We start from the raw sequence: 22801 nt of genomic DNA, 5'->3' as shown, positions 1-22801 counted from the left end.
AAAGAAAACATAAATATAGAACGCAAACGAAAATTAAAATGTAAAAAGAAAAAGCAATATGAATATAAAATATGAATTAAAATGGAAATACAAAATATAAAATATATATATAGGAATAAAATAGAAATATAAATTATAAATGCAGAAATATAAATATGAAATAATAAATATAAGTATAAATATGAACAATAAATATAAAATACAAATATGATATGAAAATAAATTAAAATTTAAAATATAAATTATAAAAAGAAAACAAATATAGAACGCAAACTAAAATTAGAATGTAAAAATAAAAAGTAATATGAATATAAAATATAAATTAAAAGGGAAATACGAAATATAAAAGAAAATAAAGCCATTAAATATAATTTATAAATAAATTAAACTATAAATTATAAAATAAAATATTCTAAAAATTACATTCCATAAAATAGAATATTCTAAAAATATTCTAAAAATATTCTAAAAATTTAGAATAAAATATTCTAAATATTACCTTTATATTTTTAAATATATATGAAAAAAATCAGATTCTACAGGCCATCCCAGAGGCAGCTTACCGTCCTGGTTGCCCCACTCCCAGTCGGGCCCACGGACCACTTTGGCCCCCTGGAAAGTTCCTTTCAGGGTGATGCGAGTCAGGTTCTGCCGAGGGCTCACGAGAACCCTGCAAACACAAAACCAGAGGAACAAATGAATTTATTGTTGTTGCAGAAACGCCCAAGCTCTGCTCCAGCTGAGGACCCCCCTCATTCAGGGTAATGGAATTTTTGGGGTGCCTGCAGGGAGGCAGGGATGGAGCTCAGCCCGTTCTGCAAGCACAGACCCAGAGCAGCAGGGCTGAGGAATTCTGGAACATTCCAGGCTCCCCCAGGGCAGCAGGGAGAAGGAGAGAGGCACCTACGTGATGGTGAACAGGGGGTCTGATGTCCTGTTAAAGCAGCTCCCGATGCCCATGGTGCCACTGGGGCAGCGCCTCTGCTGTGCCCAGGCTGCCACAGAGGCTCCTCATCAGCCAGCAGGGCACCACAATGCACAGGGACCGTCTGGCTGCTCACAATCCAAAAATCCTTCTCATCAGCCACCAAAATGCACAGGGACCGTCTGGCTGCTCACAATCCAAAAATCCTTCTCATCAGTCACCACAATGCACAGGGACCGTCTGGCTGCTCACAATCCAAAAATCCTTCTCATCAGTCACCACAATCCACAGGGACCTGCCTGGCTGCTCACAGTCCAAAAATCCTTCTCATCAGCCAGCAAGGCACCAAGATGCACAGGGACCGTCTGGCTGCTCAGCCAGGATAAAATCCCTTTTCAGGATAAAATCCACAAAGCCTTCTTATCAGCCACCAAAATCCACAGAAACCTGCCTGGCTGCTCACAATCCAAAATTCCTTCTCATCAGCCACCAAGGCACCAAAATCCACGAGGACCTGCCTGGCTGCTCACCCAGGGCACAATCCAAAAATCCTTCTCATCAGTCACCAAAATGCACAGGGACTGTCTGGCTGCTCAGCCAGGATAAAATCCACAAAGGCTTCTCATCAGCCACCAAAATCCACAGAAAGCTGCCTGGCTGCTGAGCCAGGGTACAATCCAAAATTCCTTCTCATCAGTCTCCAAGCCACCAAAATCCACAGGGTCCTGCCTGGCTGCTCAGCCAGGGCAAAATCCCTTTTCAGGATAAAATCCACAAAGCCTTCTCATCAGTCACCAAAATCCACAGGGACTGTCTGGCTGCTCAGACAAGGCACAATCCTTTTTCAGGTACAAACCACCAAGCCACCAAAATCCACAGAAACCTGCCTGGCTGCTCACCCAGGGCACAATCCAAAATTCCTTCTCATCAGTCTCCAAGCCACCAAAATCCACGAGGACCTGCCTGGTTGTTCAGCCAGAGTACAACCCCTTTTCAGGGTACAATCCACAAAGCCACCAAAATGCACAGGGACTGTCTGGCTGCTCAGCCAGGGCAAAATCCCTTTTCAGGATAAAATCCACAAAGCCTTCTCATCAGCCACCAAAATCCACAGAAACCTGCCTGGCTGCTCACCCAGGGCACAATCCAAAATTCCTTCTCATCAGTCTCCAAGCCACCAAAATCCACAGGGACTGTCTGGCTGCTCAGCCAGGGCACAATCCTTTTTCTAGGTACAACCCCTTTTCAGGCCACAACCCCTTTCCCAGGTACCCCAATCCCTTTCCAGGTGCCCCAATTCCTTTTCCAGGTGCCCCAATCCCTTTTCCAGGTGCCCCAATCCCTTTCCAGGTGCCCCAATCCCTTTTCCAGGTGCCCCAATCCCTTTCCCAGGTACCCCAATCCCTTTCCAGGTGTCCCAACCCCTTTTCCAGGTACAATCCCCTTTTCCAGGTGCCCCAATCCCTTTTCCAGGTGCCCCAATCCCTTATCAAGGTACCCCAATCCCTTTTCCAGGTGCCCCAACCCCTTTCCCAGGTGCCCCAATCCCTTATCAAGGTACAATCCCTTTTCCAGGTGCCCCAGTCCCTTTCCCAGGTGCCCCAACCCCTTTTCCAGGTACAATCCCTTTCCCAGGTACCCCAGTCCAGGTGTCCCAATCCCTTTCCAGGTGCCCCAGTCCCTTTCCCAGGTGTCCCAATCCCTTTCCAGGTGCCCCAGTCCCTTTCCCAGGTACCCCAACCCCTTTTCCAGGTACAATCCCTTTTCCAGGTGCCCCAGTCCCTTTCCAGGTACAATCCCTATTCCAGGTGCCCCAATCCCTTTTCCAGGTGGAATTCAAGGTACAATCCCTTTCCCAGGTGCCCCAATCCCTTTTCCAGGTGCCCCAGTCCCTGCCCAGGTGCCAGGCAGGCTCCTGCCAGCCCAGCCCAGCCAGGGCAGCCCAAGTTCAGCAAGGGGAGAAGGGAGGGGAAGCTTCCTGGGGCAGGGCTGAGCTCAGAGCGTTTCTGTTCCATCTGATACCTCAGAGGGAAGGTGGGGACTCAGCAGGATAAAAAGCTTAGGCTTGAATTTAGTATTTACTTATCCAGCAAATTGCTTAAGTCCTTTACTTTTCTTAACCTGTGGTTTCCAACCCTGTGGGTTTCAAAAGAGGGAGGGACTATTTGTGCCTTGCTGTTGTAATCACTAATAATTAATATTGATTAATTAGCCAGGCTGGAGCTCAGCAGGAGGAAAATGAAGGAGATTTTGTCTGCTTTAAGCACCACCAAGGCTGGATATTGTTATGAAAGAAGATAATGGCAGTGGAGGGAAAGGCTCAGCTATTCAGAGCCACTGCTAAAATAATTCATTTTATTGCACTGCCAGGCACTACAGACTGGCTCCAAAAACCAGCGTGGATCTGGGCAGAGCCTCTGAAGCAGCCTGGATGTCTTCACTGCATTCTGTTCAATGTTTTCCTAATAATTTATGTTCAATGTTTTCCTAATAATTTATCAATGTTTTCCTAATAATTCTGTTCAATGTTTTCCTAATAATTTATCAATGTTTTCCTAATAATTCTGTTCAATGTTTTCCTAATAATTTATCAAAGATGTCTGAGCCAAGCCCCGAGACAAAGTGATGAAAATATAATTCTCTGTTCCAAAGCCTTCCTCTCACAAGGGATGGGATTCACTGCAAAGATTCTTAGTGATAGTAAAATAAAGCACCGAGCTGAGCTTAAGATGTTTAAATAGCAAAATATCCAGCCCTGATTCTATTCTTGGCAGAAGTTCCCTTTTTGGATTATCACGTAACAGCAGCCATTCCCCAGCCCAACCCTCTCACATTGACCTGCTACCTCCTCTGGAATCCATGGAGACCAAAAAACCAAAGCTGATCAATTCAGATCAGCTTAATTTTATTTTTAATTAATTTTCCCTTAAAAAGGGAAATTGTGAGAAACTCCATCTCCTGTCCTGCTGGAATTCTGGGGCCAGAGGTGCCCTCGCCTTCCCCAGCCTCACCAAAATCCTGATTCTGATGCAAGCACCGAATTCCTCAGCCGAAGATTCTTATCAAGGTTTTAATCTAATTCAATGTTTTGCTCCAAATACTGGATAACAACCAAAGTTACCCAGTGGGATGCAAAAACACCCCTGGGATAAATTTAATCACCGTGATGATTAATTTATTAATTGCCTTTGATTTGATTTGATTTGATTTGCCTTGATTTATTAATTTATTAATTTATTAATTGCCTTTAATAACAAAAGCTCTTATCTGAAGAAATAAACACAATTAAAGGGACAAGAAGTAGAAGGGATGGGCACCCTGTAAGGTGGCAGCCTTATATATATATATATATATATATATATATATTTCATATATTAAATATATATATATATTTCATATATATATATATATATATATTTCATACATATATATATATATATATATATATATTTCATATATTAAATATATATATATATTTCATATATTATATATATATATATAGCCTATATATATAATATATATCATTTACATATTATAAATAAAATATCTATATTTATATTTAAATATAAATATAATATTAATCCCTCCAAATTGATTGATCTGGAGAAATTAAAACAAAAACAAGTTTAAATTTGCAGCAGCAAGCCAGAGCTCCCTCACACCACTCTACATAACACGGTTGATGTGTTTTGTGACATTTTTCTCATGCAGAAAGTTCTTATCTAAAGAAATAAACACAATTAAAGGGACAAGAAGTAGAAGGGATGGGTACCCTGTAAGGTGGCAGCCTTATATATATATTTTTTTTTTAATATATAATTTATATATATATATATAGCCTATATATATAATATATATCATTTATATATTATAAATATAATACTTATATTTAAATATAAATATTATATTTATAATATATAAATATCTATTTATATATTATAAATATAATATTAATCCCTCCAAACTGATTGATCTGGAGAAATTAAAACAAAAACAAGTTTAAATTCACAGCAGCAAGCCAGAGCTCCCTCACACCACTCCACATCACATGGTTGATGTGTTTTGTGAGATTTTCTGCTGCAGAAAAGTTGTTATAAAAATAAACATAATTAAGAAATAAACATAATTAAGGGGACAAGAAATAAAAGGGATGGTCACCCTGTAAACTGGCAACCCATAAACCTATGATAATAAATAAATAAATATCCCATTAAACCCTTCACAAAGGCACAGCCTTAAAGCAGATTTTCAACTCATTTCAAACCCACATCCCAGCCAGGACACACAGAGATTCACCTCCAGAAAAGCCAAAACACAAAGATCTTGCAAGAACTACAGAAAAAGTGACCTCAAAGCAAGAAATTCCAGGTTTTCTAATCCCCCAGCAAAGCTGCTCCTGAATCCCTTCCAGCAGGGGATAAAGGAGGCATCGCTGACAGATGGCTGCTCAGGAGGAACCAGGCTGGGATCAGAGCCCAAAACCTATTCCAGGAACTGTCCTTTATTCAGATTTCTCCTTTAAAATCCTCTCCATCCTTGACAAGGCACAGTTCACGACAAAACCAGCTGTATCCTTAAAATACATTAATTAACAGTGGTTTTTTGGTAACCCCAAAGTAATCTGGATCCCAAAACCTATTTCAGGAACTGCCTTTATTCAGATTTTTTCCCTTTTCAATCCTCTCCATCCTTGACAAGGCACATTTATTGACAAAACCAGCTGTATCCTTAAAATACATTAATTAACAGTGGGTTTTTTGGTAACCCCAAAGCAATCTGGATCCCAAAACCTATTTCAGGAATTGCCTTTATTCAGATTTTTTCCCTTTCAATCCTCTCCATCCCTGACAAGGCAAAGTTCATGACAAAACCCTTATATCATAAATGTGAATATTTTTATAACACATGAATTTATCTGTAAAAGCTGTGGGGTTTTTGGTAACCCCCAAAGTCATTTGGATCACAGGAACCTATTTGATAGGTTTATAAATTTCTATTAATAGGTTTATTCTTATAACACATCTTCATTGATAAAAGCTGTGGTTTTTTTGTAATCCCCAAAGTAATCTGGATCCCAAAACCTATTTCAGGAATTGCCTTTATTCAGATTTTTCCTTTTCAATCCTCTCCATCCTTGACAAGGTAAAGCTCATGACAAAACCCTTATATCATAAATGTGGATATTCTTATAACACATCTTTATCAGTAAAAACTGTGGTTTTTTGGTAACTCCAAAGTAATCTGGATCCCAAAACCTATTTCAGGAATTGCCTTTATTCAGATTTTTTCCCTTTCAATCCTCTCCATCCTTGACAAGACACAGTTCACCACAAAACAGGGGTATCTTAAAACATTATTATCAGTAGGTTTTTTGGTGACCCCAAAGTAATTTGGATCCCAAAACCTATTTCAGAATTTCAGATTTTTTCCTTTAAATCCTCTCCCTCCTTGACAAGGTAGCATGTCAACCCAAAAAGTGGTATTCTTATAACACATTTATAGTAAACAGTGGTTTTTTTGTAATCCCCAAAGTAATCTGGATCCCAAAACCTATTTCAGGAACTGCCTTTATTCAGATTTTTCCTTTAAAATCCTCTCCATCCTTGACAAGGCAAAGTTCATGACAAACCCTTATATCATAAATGTGGATATTTTTATAACACATGAATTTATCTGTAAAAGCTGTGGGGTTTTTGGTAACCCCCAAAGTCATTTGGATCACAGGAACCTATTTGATAGGTTTATAAATTTATATTAATAGGTTTATTCTTATAACAGATCTTCATCAATAAAAGCTGTGGATTTTTGGGAACCTCCAAAGTGATTTGGATCAATTTACTGAAAATGCCACAGCAGGGAAGGTTTCAGACCAAGGCTACAAAATGGGAACTCAAAAGGTCCCTGCAGACAGAAAATATCAATATAAAATATGTCAATAGCTGTTGTAGAAATGAAACAGAATAATCCAAATTACACAAGGGAAGCCCCAGTACGAAAATTCACCTTGGTGCTCATGGTTGGGTTTTTTTTAAGGAGGCACAGACAATTTATCTGGCAAATTATGGTGGTTTTTTCTCATAAAATAAAATTTCTCTAAAGTAAAATACAAATCCATTAACAGATTAAAAAAAAAATCCATATTAATAAATTAATTTGATTCCAAACATTCCCCACCCAAATTTCTTAGCTCAAATGTTAAATAACTATTATTAAACGATTTATTAATTATATATTATTATATATATAATATATATAACATATTAATATATAATATTAATATATATTATATTATATTATATATTATATATATAATATTTAGAATATTTATAATATGTATAATATTTATATTTTATTAAATATTATATAAATAATATATTTATATTATTATATATTATATATTATTTTATATTATATTTCTTTCAAACTTTGTTTAAATAATATAATATATATATTATATATTAATATAATTATATATTAATATACAATATATATATTATATTATATTAATTATATATATTATATTATATTAATATATTAATTATTATATTATATTATATTATATTATTTAAACAAAGTTTAAAAGAAATAGTTAAAAACACCACCTGCAGGGGAGGTTGCTGTGTAAATAATTTACATTATTTCTATTATTGCCCAGAAATCAAACACCCAGCAGTTGTCACTGGATGGGAATTTGGATTATTTGAACTGCCCAGGCCTAAATCAGAGCCCACACTTGTTCCTGGATCTGATTTCCCACTCCACCAGCCAGAGCTGGTTTAATTAAGAATTACAGCTGAAAATAACTGCAATTTCTGTTTTCACTACAGGATAAAGCACAATGGGAGAAAATATTTGTATTTCTTGTGCTCGATTACACAAAACATTTCCCTGTGCAGCTCGCTGGCTCCTCCAGCTCCATTGTTTGCAAGGAAAAAAATAAAAAATAAAAAACAAGGCTTGTGAAAAACCCACTGAGGTTGTGATTTATTGGTGAGAAAAGGCCAGGAAATAACCTGGGTAAATTATTCCACATCTGAAATTCGGCCCAGCCCTGAGCAGGAAATCCAAGCAAAATGTAATGTATAAAATATATAACATTATATATAATAGAGTATATGCTTGCTATATTTATTATATAAATATAAAACATATCATATATAATATATAACATATAATATAGTATATAGTGTATATAGTATATATTATATATAATATATTATATATATTATATAATATATAATATATAATTATATTTATAATATCAAATATAACATATAATGTATAATAATATACAGTATATAGTTTATATATTATATAGTATATAATATATAGTATAGAATATATAATGTATATTATATATAATATTATATATCTTATATATTTGTTATATTTTTATAGAAGTATAAAGAAATAATATAATGTAATGTAATGTAATATAAATATAATAAAAACTTTGGTTTTCTCTCTTTGTCCTTAACGAACTGCCAAAGGTTTTATTGTCTACTTTACTTAGAAAGAAAAATAAATAGAAGAAAACACTCTGATTTTCTCCTCTTTTTTTCTCTTCTTTTTTTCCTTCTACTTTATTTAGAAGGAAAAAAAAAGAAAATACTCTGATTTTCTTTTTGTCCTGAAGGGACTTCCAAAGGTTTTATCTTCTACTTAACTTAGAAGAAAAAAAATATTATACTATACTATACTATACTATACTACATTATACTATATTACACTATACTATACTATATTACACTATACAATACTATATTATATTACACTATACTATACAATATTATACTATATTACACTATACTATACTATATTATATTATACTATACAATACTATACTATATTATACTATATTATACTATATTACACTATACTATACTATATTATACTATACTATATTATACTATATTACACTATACTATACTATATTACACTATACTATACTATATTACACTATACTATACAATACTATATTATATTACACTATACTATATTATACTATATTACACTATACCATACTTATATATACTATACAATACTATATTAATATACTACTATATATATACTATATTATACTATACTATATTATATTACACTATACTATACGATATTATACTATATTACACTATACTATACTATATTACACTATACTATACTATATTATACTATACTATACTATATTATACTATACTATACTATAGTATATTATACTATATTACACTCCACTATACCATACTATATTATACATAATATTTATATAAATTTCTATTTATTCTATGAAATTTCTCTTTATTCTCCAGGAGGGAGGGGTGATTGCTGACTCACGGCTGCGAGTGCGCGGTCTCGTAGCGCTCGAAGGCGTGCGCCAGGTCGTGCTTGTTGCCCATGTAGCACTGCGTGCACAGGTCGTAGTCGAAGCACAGCTTGCACTTCCAGCGCATGCCGCGGATGCCGTGCTTCTTGCAGCAGTCGCAGATGATGTTGGGGTGACGGACACCTGCGGGGAAAGGGAATGGGAGATGCAATGGAATTCTGGGGAAAATCCACAGAGATTCCACGGAAAATCCGCAGGAATTCTGGGACAATCTGCAGGAATTCTGGGGAAAATCCACAGGGATCCCGGGGAAAATCCACAGGAATTCTGGGGGAAATCCACAGGAATCCCGGGGAAAATCCACAGGGATCCCGGGGAAAATCCACAGGAATCCTGGGGAAAATCCGCAGAAAATCCACAGGAATCCCAGGAAAAATCCACAGGAATCCCGGGAAAAATCCACAGAAAATCCACAGGGATCCCGGGGAAAATCCACAGGAATTCTGGGGGAAATCCACAGGAATCCCGGGGAAGATCTACAGGAATGCCGGGGGAAATCCACAGGGATCCCGGGGAAAATCCACAGGGATTCCAGGGAAAATCCACAGGAATCCTGGGGAAAATCCACAGAAATTCCAGGGAAAATCCACAGAAATTCCAGGGAAAATCCACAGGAATCCTGGGGAAAATCCGCAGGGATTCCGGGGAAAATCCACAGGGATTCCAGGGAAAATCCACAGGAATTCCGGCGAAAATCCGCAGGAATTCCGGGGAAAATCCGCAGGGATTCCGGGGAAAATCAGGATTTTATAACCACCCTTCCGGTACTGCAGATTGCCAAATCCTTCTAGAAAAAGATCTTTGATATCCACAGGAATTCCGGGAAAATCCACAGGAATCCCGGGGAAAATCCACAGGAATTCCAGGGAAAATCCACAGGAATCCCGGGGAAAATCCACAGAAATTCCAGGGAAAATCCACAGGAATTCATAACCACCCGTCCAGTACTGCAGATTGCCAAAGCCTTCCAGAAAAAGATCTTTGAGATCCACAGGAGTTCCAGGGAAAATCCACAGGAATTCCAGGGAAAATCCACAGGAATTCTGGGGAAAATACGCAGGAATTACGGGGAAAATCCACAGAAATTCCAGGGAAAATCCACAGAAATTCCGGGCAAAATCCGCAGGGATTCCGGGGAAAATCCGCAGGGATTCCGGGGAAAATCCACAGGAATTCTGGGGAAAATCCACAGAAATTCCAGGGAAAATCCACAGAAATTCCGGGGAAAATCCGCAGGAATTCCGGGGAAAATCCACAGGAATCCCGGGGAAAATCCACAGGGATCCCGGGGAAAATCCACAGGAATCCCGGGGAAAATCCACAGGAATCCCGGGGAAAATCCACAGGAATCCCGGGGAAAATCCGCAGGAATCCCGGGGAAAATCCGCAGGAATCCCGGGGAAAATCCACAGGAATTCCGGGGAAAATCCACAGGAATTCCAGGGAAAATCCACAGGAATTCCGGGGAAAATCCACAGGGATTCTGGGGAAAATCCACAGGAATCCCGGGGAAAATCCACAGGAATTCCGGGGAAAATCCACAGGGATTCCGGGGAAAATCCGCAGGGATTCCACGGAAAATCCACAGGAATTCCGGCAAAAATCCACAGGAATTCCGGGAAAATCCACAGGAATCCCGGGGAAAATCCGCAGGAATCCCGGGGAAAATCCGCAGGAATTCCGGGGAAAATCCACAGGAATCCCGGGGAAAATCCACAGGGATTCCAGGGAAAATCCACAGGAATTCCAGGGAAAATCCACAGGAATTCCGGGGAAAATCCACAGGAATTCCGGGGAAAATCCACAGGAATTCCGGGGAAAATCCGCAGGGATTCCGGGGAAAATCCACAGGAATTCCGGGGAAAATCCACAGGGATTCCGGGGAAAATCAGGATTTCATAACCACCCTTCCAGTACTGCAGATTGCCAAAGCCTTCCAGAAAAAGATCTTTGAGATCCACAGGAATTCCAGGGAAAATCCACAGGAATTCCGGGGAAAATCCGCAGGAATTCCGGGGAAAATCCGCAGGGATTCCGGGGAAAATCCGCAGGGATTCCAGGGAAAATCCACAGGAATCCCAGGGAAAATCCACAGGAATCCCGGGGAAAATCCACAGGAATTCCGGGGAAAATCCACAGGAATTTCATGGAAAATCCGCAGGAATCCCGGGGGAAATCCACAGGAATTCCAGGGAAAATCAGGATCTTAGAACCTCCCTTCCAGCACTGCAGAACACCAAACCCTGCTCCAGCAGAGCCTTTGCACAGAGAGAAACATTAAATTAAATTCTTTACAAATCACACAGACACGTACAAATAAGATTCTAAATTACTGCTGGGTTAGTGCATTGCCATGTAGGCAGCGAGCAGGGCTGGCACAGGGACAGGGGTACCATGGGCAGGAATGGCAGTGCCAGGGGCTGTGCCCTCTGTGCTCTTTGCACAGAGGGAAACATTAAATTAAATTAAATTAAATTCTTTACAAATCACACAGACACGTACAAGTAAGGTTCTAAATTATGGCTGGGTTATTTAGCCACCAACAAATCCCAGCATCGCCAGGCAGGCAGCGAGCAGGGCTGGCACACGGACAGGGGTGCCATGGGCAGGAATGGCAGTGCCAGGGGCTGTGCCCTCTGTGCTCTTTGCACAGAGAGAAACATTAAATTAAACTCTTTACAAATCACACAGACACGTACAAGTAAGGTTCTAAATTACTGCTGGGTTATTTTGCACACCCCTGGATGTGCATTGCCGTGCAGGCAGCGAACAGGGCTGGCACAGGGACAGGGGTACCCTGGGCAGGAGTGGCAGTGCCAGGGGCTGTGCCCTCTGTGCTCTTTGCACAGAGAGAAACATTAAATTAAACTCTTACAAATCACACAGACACGTACAACTAAGGTTCTAAATTACTGCTGGGTTATTTAGCCACCAACAAATCCCAGCATCACCAGGCAGGCAGCGAGCTGAGGCTGGCACACGGACAGGGGTGCCATGGGCAGGAGTGGCAGTGCCAGGGGCTGTGCTCTTTGCACAGAGAGAAACATTAAATTAAATTAAATTCTTTACAAATCACACAGACACGTACAAATAAGGTTCTAAATTACTGCTGGGTTAGTGCATCACCGCGCAGGCAGCGAGCAGGGCTGGCACAGGGACAGGGGTACCCTGGGCAGGAGTGGCAGTGCCAGGGGCTGTGCCCGCTGCGCTCACCTATCTGGGCGTTGTCGTAGAGCAGCAGGTCGTAGGCGCCCTGGAAGCCCGTGCGGTAGTTGGTCCTGTTGCCCTGGTCCCACTGCACCACCACGGTCTTGTCGGGCGTGGTGGGGCTGCCCGTGCGGCCGATCTCCACCACGGTGCCCACGTTGCCCTCGCCGCTGTCCTGGCTGCCCCACTTCCAGTCCACTCCGCGCACAACCCTCATCCCCACCTGCATGCTGGCCTGGGGGTCCGGCTCCATGGATGCGCACGGCAAAGCCTACACGCGCTGCCGCTGCTCGGGGGGCTCGGGCGGGGGCAGCATGGTCAGCACACCTGGGAATGAAACAGCAGAAATTCAGGGGGGGCACTCCAGTGCCACTACAGTGCCACTGCGGTGCCATTCTGGTACCACTACAGTGCCACTCCGCACATCACACCTCCCACCCAGAATGGTCAGCACACCTGGAATGAACAACAGAAATTCAGGGGGGCACTCCGTGCCACTCCGGTGCCACTCCTCACATCACACCTCCCACCCAGAATGGTCAGCACACCTGGGAACGAAACAGCAGAAACTCAGGGGGGGCACTCCGGTGCCACTACGGTGCCACTCCGGTGCCACTCCCGATACCACTCCGATACCACTCCAGTGCCACTCCAGTGCCACCCTGGTACCACTCCGGTGCCACTCTGGTACCACTCCAGTGCCACTCCAGTGCCACTCCGGTGCCACTCCAGTGCCACTCCGGTGCCACTCCTTACATCCCATCTCCCACCTAGAATGGTCAGCACACCTGGGAATGAAACAACAGAAATTCAGGGGGTGCCACTCCGGTGCCACTACAGTGCCACTCTGGTACCACTCCAGTGCCACTCCGGTGCCACTCCAATGACACTCCGGTACCACTCCGGTACCACTCTGGTACCACTCCGGTGCCACTCCGGTACCACTCCGGTGCCACTCCGGTGCCACTCCGGTGCCACTCCAGTGCCACTCCAGTGCCACTCCGGTACCACTCCGGTGCCACTCCGGTGCCACTCCGGTACCACTCTGGTACCACTCCAGTGCCACTCCGGTGCCACTCCGGTACCACTCCAGTGCCACTCTGGTACCACTACAGTGCCACTCCGGTACCACTCCTCACTCAGTGACACTCCGTGACCACTCCAGTGCCACTCCTCACATCCACACTCCCACCCAGTGCCACACTGGATACCCAGGGGGACTCCATGCACTCGTCCACTCCAGTGCATGAAACACATCAGGGGGTCCACTCCAGTGCCACTCTCAGTCCACTCCGGTGCCACTCCGGTGCCACTCCTCACATCACACCTCCCACCCAGAATGGTCAGCCTACCAAAAAAGCCTGACTTGCTGCAATAAATCTGCTTTATTCAATGTGTGTTTTATGATTGGCTTTTGGCAAATATCCCAATCAGTATTACATGCGTTATGTCAGACAGTGGTGCTGTATTCATTTTTTTAGTAGAGTGTTAAATACAGTTTTAGGTTATGACATAATGTTAAAATAGAAACTATGTTATGTGAGATAAGAAATCTTTCAGAGAAAAAGAATTTACTGCTCCATTATCAGAAGAAACTTCTTCCTGCCTCACTCAGCCATGAGGACAATGTCAGGATCCAGAGGAAGAAGCTGACACTGACCAGACAGAATCCTGTGTTTAAATGGACTTTGGGCATCACATATGAGGTGTATGAATATGTAACGGGTTATTCTTTTAGGTTATAACATAATGTTAAAGTAGAAACTATGCTATGTAAGATACTTTTTAAAAGAAAGGATTTGCAGCGAGACAGCAGCCACAGGACACCTGAATCTTTCAGAGAAAGAGAATTTATTGCTCTCTTATACTTCTTCCCACCTCACTCAGGATTCAGAGGAAGAATCTGACACTGCCCAGACAGAATCCTGTGTTTAAATGGAATTTATGCATCATGTATGTGTATGAATATGCAACAGGCTGTTGCTTTTAAGGGTTAATCCTCTGTTTACCTGGGTCCTTTTTCAGGCTTATTTTGCCAGAAAAAGGTCCCTAGACTGTCTGGAACTCTTTGTTTTTATTGTTCTAATCCAAATTGTCCAAATTAGTATTACCCTAACTACACTGCTATTTTTATAACCATTTTATTATTATTAAACTTTGAAAATTTTAAAAACAAGTGGTTGGCGTTTTTCACGTTCACAAATGGGATTCTCACAGCTTAGGCATTGATGGGAGTGAACAGAAAAATCTAACCAGGCTTCCAAGGCTCATCAGCATCTGCAATAATATCCAAAAACTTCTTCCACAAAGTTTTTGGATATTGAGGGAAGAGAACTGGGCAAGGAATCTACAAAATTCCAGTACCAGCCCTTGACTCCAAACTCAAGAATAAACACAGAGACACAACAGCAGCAGAAACAAGCAAGCACAGTAAATAAAATTGAAAGAAATGAGCAAGAAAACACCAGCAGCAAGATTTTAGCAATAAAAGTGGATTTCAGTCAATTTTTCAGGAAGTCTCCTCACATGCATCTCATCTTTTTACAGCACTGTCAAGTTTCACTTGCCCTTCAAGTCAGTTTTGGTTTTGATTTGAGGATACAGGAAGTTTTAAAATTTGAAAGAAGCATTTGCCTGTTTTCCCCAAGCAAGGGCAGTTTTACAAAAACACGATCAATGTCAGATTAATTTCAGTCCTTTCCTGTTATTTATCCATGAGCCACAGCAGGACCAGGGCAGGGCTGCTGCTCCACCTGCAATAAACCCAGCAGATTTAGGGCTGCCTTTATCTGAGTGGTTCTCACTTATTTCAGTTGTTTCTTTCCCTTTCAGTAATATTTGAGTGGTTCTCACTCTGTTTTTTTCATCTATTTCTTCACCTTGTTAAAGGATGTAGGTCTAAAGGAAGCACCAGTAAATTTAATGTTCAGGAGCTTTGTGCAAACTCCTCATTCCAGCATTCTGGTTTCCTAAAAAATGGATATAAACCAGTACATTTTATTAATTTCACCTTGTAAAATTTACGAATTTCGCCTTGTTAAAGGATGTAGGCCTGAAGGAAGGAAATTTATTAATATTCAGGAGAATATCAGTGAGATCAGTGAGACAGGGCCAGCCTTCCCAGCTGTTGCCATGACAACGAGGTGAACACCACACAGATGCAGCACATCCTCAATCCTGAATTCAGTCAGACTCTTAAATCAAGCAGATTCTCAAATCCTTGTTTGATAAGGATAAGCATAAGACAGACAAAAGGAATGTGGCTTTCAATGTGCAGAGCCTGGAAAAATCTCCTGTAGCATCCTTGGGCATCCCTGGATCTTCCTCCTGAGCTATCCACAACACCCAGATTTTGTAAAAAATTTAAAATAAGGCTCAAAAGGATGCCAAGGGATGAAAAATGCAGATGGCACAAGCAGAGTACCCTCAGTGCCAGCACACAGAGTGAGGGGAGCTGGCCCAGCTGAGGGGATGTGCTCGGCCCAGCAGCAGCTCTGGGCCCTGGATCTTCCTCCTGAGCTATCCACAACGCCCAGATTTTGTAAAAATTTTAAAATAAGGCCCAAAAGGATGCCAGGGGATGAAAAATGGGGATGGCACAAGCAGAGCTCCCTCAGTGCCAGGACAGAGAGTGTGAGGAGCTGCTCCAGCTGAGGGGATGTGCTGAGCCCCAACAGCAGCTCTGGGCCCTGGATCTTTCTCCTGAGCTATCCACAACACCCAGATTTTGTCAAAAATTTAAAATAAGGCTCAAGAGGATGCCAGGGGATGAAAAATGGGGATGGCACAAGCAGAGTACCCTCAGTGCCAGCATACAGAGTGTGGGGAGCTGGCCCAGCTGAGGGGACATGCTCAGCCCCAGCAGCAGCTCTGAGCCCTAGATCTTCCTCTGGGCTATCCACAACACCCAGATTTTGTAAAAATTTTAAAATAAGGCCCAAAAGGATGCCAAGGGATCAATAATTCAGATGGCACAAGCAGAGCATCCCCAGTGCCAGCACACAGAGTGAGGGGAGCTGGCCCAGCTGAGGGGATGTGCTCGGCCCAGCAGCAGCTCTGGGCCCTGGATCTTCCTCTGGGCTATCCACAACACCCAGATTTTGAAAATAAATTTAAAATAAGGCCCAAAAGGATGCCAGGGGATGAAAAATGGGGATGGCACAAGCAGAGCATCCTCAGTGCCAGCACACAGAGTGAGGGGAGCTGGCCCAGCTGAGGGGATGTGCTCGGCCCAGCAGCAGCTCTGGGCCCTGGATCTTCCTCCTGAGCTATCCACAATACCCAAATTTCCTCAAAAATTTAAAATAAGGCTCAAGAGGATGCCAGGGGATGAAAAATGGGGATGGCACAAGCAGAGTACCCTCAGTGCCAGCATACAGAGGGGAGCTGGCCCAGCTGAGGGGATGTGCTCGGCCCAGCAGCAGCTCTGGGCCCTGGATCTTCCTCCTGAGCTATCCACAACACCCAGATTTTGTCAAAAATTGAAAAACAAAGACCCAAAAGGATGCCAAGGGATCAATAATGCAGATGGCACAAGCAGAGTACCCTCAGTGCCAGCACACAGAGTGAGGGGAGCTGGCCCAGCTGAGGGGATGTGCTCGGCCCAGCAGCAGCTCTGGGCCCTGGATCTTCCTCCTGAGCTATCCACAACACCCAGATTTTGTCAAAAATTTAAAATAAGGCTCAAGAGGATGCCAAGGGATGAAAAATGGGGATGGCACAAGCAGAGCATCCCCAGTGCCAGGACAGAGAGTGTGGGGAGCTGGCCCAGCTGAGGGGATGTGCTCAGCCCCAGCAGCAGCTCTGGGCCCTGGATCTTCCTCCTGGGCTATCCACAACACCCAGATTTTGTCAAAAATTTAAAATAAGGCCCAAAAGGATGCCAAGGGATGAAAAATGGGGATGGCACAAGCAGAGCCCCCTCAGTGCCAGCACACAGAGTGTGGGGAGCTGGCCCAGCTGAGGGGATGTGCTGAGCCCCAACAGCAGCTCTGGGCCCTGATCTTCCTCTGGGCTATCCACAACACCCAGATTTTGAAAAAAATTTAAAATAAGGCCCAAAAGGATGCCAGGGGATGAAAAATGGGGATGGCACAAGCAGAGCTCCCTCAGTGCCAGCACACAGAGTGAGGGGAGCTGGCCCAGCTGAGGGGATGTGCTCGGCCCAGCAGCAGCTCTGGGCCCTGGATCTTCCTCCTGGGCTATCCACAACGCCCAGATTTTGTAAAAATTTTAAAATAAGGCCCAAAAGGATGCCAAGGGATCAATAATGCAGATGGCACAAGCAGAGCTCCCTCAGTGCCAGCACACAGAGTGAGGGGAGCTGGCCCAGCTGAGGGGATGTGCTCGGCCCAGCAGCAGCTCAGCCCTGGGATGTGATTTCCACGCTGCCACCCACCAATGAAAACATCTGAAAACCACCAAACCCTAAAAATAAACCCATCCTCCAGCCAAACATCCCCTTTTGAATGCGTGGAGGAGCGGTTTGATGCAAAACCATAAAAAAAAAAAAAAAAAATTTGATGCAAATTTGCAGCGTGAGCCTGATCTGTGCTCAGCCTCGGCCTCTCCCTGCCCTCAGCGCTCTGACACCCAAACACCTGGCACGGCAGGGCAGCATCACAGCAGCTGTCCTGGGAACTCCTCATCATCCTCCCTCATCATCATCATCATCACTAAAAGCCACCCTGGGGACTCTTTAATTTGTTTTTGTGGGGGTGGATGTGACACTGTTGAGCTGGGGATGCACCAGTGCTCACTGTCTCTGTGAGAGCAGGAATTATCAAAGAATATTCTTTGTGGCAGGAATTATCAAAGAATATTCTTTGTGGCAGGAATTATCAAAGAATTTTCTTTGTGGCAGGAATTATCAAAGAATATTCTCTGTGAGAGCAGGAATTATCAAAGAATATTCTTTGTGAGAGCAGGAATTATCAAAGAATATTCTCTGTGAGAGCAGGAATTATCAAAGAATATTCTCTGTGAGAGCAGGAATTACCAAAGAATATTCTCTGTGAGAGCAGGAATTATCAAAGAATTTTCTTTGTGGCAGGAATTATCAAAGAATATTCTCTGTGAGAGCAGGAATTATCAAAGAATATTCTCTGTGGCAGGAATTATCAAAGAATATTCTTTGTGCCCCACAAAGAGCAGGAATTACCAAAGAACACCCATTGTGGCAGGAATTATCAAAGAATATCCTTCACAAACCCACATTTCCCTGTGCACCTTCCCACAAATTCTGGATGCTGCCGGAGCTCAGCTGCACCCCTGTGATACTGAAATCCTTCAAAGTTTTACAAAAAGCACCAGCAGCCCTCGAGGATGCCTTCCTAACCTGAATATTCCATTTTCCACACATTTTCTCCCCTCTCCTCCTCAGGGGAGATGCACAACAGGAGGGAAAAGCTTGCTCCAAACCTCAGAATTATTGATTTCCCTAAGTGGAAATGTTTCACTCACTGAAGCAAAAACTCCTCCCCTGATGCTGCCTGGGCTGTAATTATTCCAGGTGGAGCTGCCAGGAATAATTCAGAAAGGAAACATCAGTTTCCCATGGGAATTTCAGGTAAGCGTGAAGGAATAATCCAGATTTCTGAATCCTCATCTAACACCGTGACCTTGCCTGCTGTGACACAGCAGGAAATCCCACTAAAAGTTCATTGGAAAAAAAGAGAAATTGGTTGGATTTCAGCTTTCAGGCCACAAAATTTAAGCTGCAATAATTGTGGCAACTTTCTGCCAATATTTCAGTATTTCAGCCCAATTTCCACCTGCTGGGAGGCAAAGGTTGCTCACAGCAAACAGAAGCCAGTGCTGACAAAAATCAGGGCCTGGTGAAATCACATTATTTGAACAGCATGGTAAACAGAGGACATGTCTAAAATTAAAAAAAAAAAATAAAAAATAAAATAGAGCTTTTTTTCTTCCCTTTACACATATTTTGCAGTTTGAATTGTGAATAGCTCCACTTCAGAGAGATTTGCCCATGCAGGATTTGCTTCCTCAGGTAATTTCAAATCCCACATTTCCCCAAAATTCCCAATTTCCCCAACTGATCAGCCCCCAAATCAGCCAGAATTACACTGAAATTTGAAAATAACATAATTGTCCATTTCTTACTCTTTTCATTCTCTTTGCCTCTTCCAGTGCCATTAAATAAAGTCTTAACAAGTCATTAAAAGTGTAAATTAATCAGCTACCACCACTGTAAAGCTTCAAGACTTAATTTTAGATATCCTCACATCAAAAATATCAACACAATTTTGGTGTCCTGGCTGAATTAACCCAGTTCATATTGAATTAAAATCTGCTGGGTTTTAGCACTTCCTCCACTATTTCAGGACTGAATTTTGCATATTCTCACATCAAAAATATCAACTTAATTTTGGTGTCCTGGCTGAATCAAGCCAGCTCATATTGAATTAAAAACTGTTGGGTTTTACCACTTTCTCCACTATTTTAAGACTTATTTTTGGATATCCTCACATCAAAAATATCACCATAATTTTGGTGTCCTCCAGCTCATATTGAATTAAAATCTGCTGGGTTTTAGCACTTTTTCCCCTATTTCTGTATTTCCCTACAGAATTAAGGCTCAGCAGGGTTTTCTCCCTTTCCTGACACAAATTTCACAGCTCAATGCACCATCAATTATTGCTCCCCTACCTGCAAGGCAGAAATAAACACTTTTGTGCTCTTTAATAACACAACCAGGATCAAATACCTCTGCTCAAGGCTTTCAGCTGCAAAGTTTACCACCAAGGTAATTGGTAATATTCATTATTCGTGTCAAAAACCTGAAAGGTAATTAGTAATATTCATTATTCATGCCAAAAAACTGAAATTCACACAAAAATAGTTGATATTAGAGGAAAATAGAGCAGAAAAGCAGCAAAACACACAGAAAATCAGTATTTTTGATTTTCTGCAAAAATATTTTGATTTTTTTGACCCTGCAGCAGAGAAGCTGAGGCTGCCCCATCCCTGGAAATGTGCAAGGCCAGGTTTGGAGCAGGAAAATGGGATGGGATTTAATGTCCCTTCCAGCCTGGAATTCCAGGATATTCCTCTGCAAAGCCTCAATGACACTTTCCTTCCTTTCTCCTCATGCAATCAGGAATTTTGTTTGGTCTAAAATTGTGCAAAACAGCATCACTGGCACAGGGGAGGGAGGCAGAGAGGAGCAGATGCTGCTTTTGTGGTTTAAATACCAACAGCAGATAAATGAAACCATTTTAATGATAAATTAATCTGAGGTGAAATTTAAAAAAATCAAATATATGGGGCAGCTGCTGCCGGTGAAACAAATCCATCAAATAAAAAAATAAAATCCTGAGCGAGGTGAAATAATTCCCAAACCTCACGTGCTCCCGGAGTATATTGAACTCTAATTAAATCCCAGAGTATTACATAAACAGAATAAAGCAGGTGATTAATAAGGCTCTGCTCGGGGATTTAATACCTTGTCATTCCAGCTCCCTGAAACACAAGGGAGGAAAAGTAAAAATAACCAGCCAGGCTAAAAATAACCAGGAACTGGTTAAAAATAACCAGTTTAACTGGTTAAAAATAACCAGTAAAAAAAAACCAGCAAGGATTTATCTCTGCAATCAACACTCGGCCTTTGCAAATGCCAGCCCATTGATCCGGGCTGCCCAAAGTGAATTTTCCATTTCATTTTTACACTGGCACTGAGTTGTTTTATTCCCTTTCAGTAATATCTGAGTGGTTCTCACTCTGTTTTTTCATCTATTTCTACAAATTGGTAAAGGATTGTAGGTCTAAAGGAAGCACCAGTAAATTTAATATTCAGGAGCTTTGTGCGAACTCCTCATTCCAGCATTCTGCTTTCCTAAAAAATGGATATAAACCAGTAAATTTACTAATTTCACCTTGTAAATTTATGAATTTCACCTTGTTAAAGGATGTAGATCTAAAGGAAGCACCAGTAAATTTAATATTCAGGAGCTTTGTGCAAACTCCTCATTCCAGCATTCTGGTATCCAAAGAAATGGACCTCAACCAGTAAATTTACTAATTTCACCTTGTAAATTTATGAATTTCACCTTGTAAATTTACTAATTTTACCTCATAAATTCATTAATTTCACCTTGTTAAAGGATTGTAGGTCTAAATGAAGCACCAGTAAATTGATTAATATTCAGGAGCTTTGTGCAAACTCCTCATTCCAGCATTCTGTTTTCCTAAAAAATGGATATAAACCAGTAAATTCTTTAATTTCACCTTGTAAATTTATGAATTTCACCTTGTAAATTTACTAATTTTACCTCATAAATTCATTAATTTCACCTTGTTAAAGGACGTAGATCTAAAGGAAGCACCAATAAATTTAATATTCAGGAGCTTTGTGCGAACTCCTCATTCCAGCATTCTGTTTTCCTAAAAAATGGATATAAACCAGTAAATTTACTAATTTCACCTTGTAAATTTATGAATTTCACCTTGTAAATTTATTAATTTCACCCTGTTAAAGGATTGTAGGTCTAAAGGAAGCACCAGTAAATTTAATATTCAGGAGCTTTGTGCGAACTCCTCATTCCAGCATTCTGGTATCCAAAGAAATGGACATCAACCAGTAAATTGACTAATTTCACCTTGTAAATTTATGAATTTCACCTTGTAAATTTACTAATTTTACCTCATAAATTTATTAATTTCACCTTGTTAAAGGATGTAGATCTAAAGGAGGCACCAGTAAATTTAATATTCAGGAGCTCTATGCAAATTCTTCATTCCAGCATTCTGGTCTCCTAATAAATGGACATAAACCAGTAAATGTACAAATTTCACCTTGTAAATTTATGAATTTCACTTTGTTAAAGGATTGTAGATCTAAAGGAAGCACCAATAAATTTAATATTCAGGAGCTTTGTGCGAACTCCTCATTCCAGCATTCTGCTTTCCTAAAAATTTCGCCTTGTAAATTTATTAATTTCACCTTGTAAATTCTTTAATTTCACCTTGTTAAAGGATGTAGGTCTAAAGGATGCACCAATAAATGTATTAATATTTAGGAGCTTTACGCAAACTCCTCATTCCAGCATTCTGCTTTCCTAAAAAATGGACATAAACCAGTAAATTTACTAATTTCACCTTGTAAATTTATGAATTTCACCTCATAAATTCACTAATTTCACCTTGTTAAAGGATTGTAGGTCTAAATGAAGCACCAATAAATGTATTAATATTCAGGAGCTTTGTGTGAACTCCTCATTCCAGCATTCTGCTTTCCTAAAAAATGGACACAAACCAGTAAATTCTTTAAT

The 22801-nt window shown here is 41.2% G+C and overlaps 1 protein-coding gene across 3 annotated transcripts in view; it reads right to left on the bottom strand.

The window, feature by feature from the left end:
* MIB2 (MIB E3 ubiquitin protein ligase 2) overlaps positions 1-22801 on the bottom strand; it is a 61871-nt gene that overhangs the window by 32241 nt on the left and 6829 nt on the right. For all 3 annotated transcript variants that reach the window (XM_064730433.1, XM_064730434.1, XM_064730435.1), the window contains exons 2-4: positions 12519-12839; positions 9257-9428; positions 564-670 (exon numbers count right to left, since the gene is read on the bottom strand). In XM_064730433.1, coding sequence (XP_064586503.1) covers positions 564-670; positions 9257-9428; positions 12519-12765 — 526 coding nt within the window. In that variant the 5' untranslated portion in view covers positions 12766-12839. The remainder of the gene's footprint in view (positions 1-563; positions 671-9256; positions 9429-12518; positions 12840-22801) is intronic.

Source organism: Zonotrichia leucophrys, chromosome 21 (assembly GCF_028769735.1).
Source record: "Zonotrichia leucophrys gambelii isolate GWCS_2022_RI chromosome 21, RI_Zleu_2.0, whole genome shotgun sequence".
Taxonomy (NCBI): Eukaryota; Metazoa; Chordata; class Aves; order Passeriformes; family Passerellidae; genus Zonotrichia; species Zonotrichia leucophrys.
The sequence above is the reverse complement of the archived record's forward strand: the minus strand, read 5'-3'. Positions and strand labels throughout refer to the sequence as shown.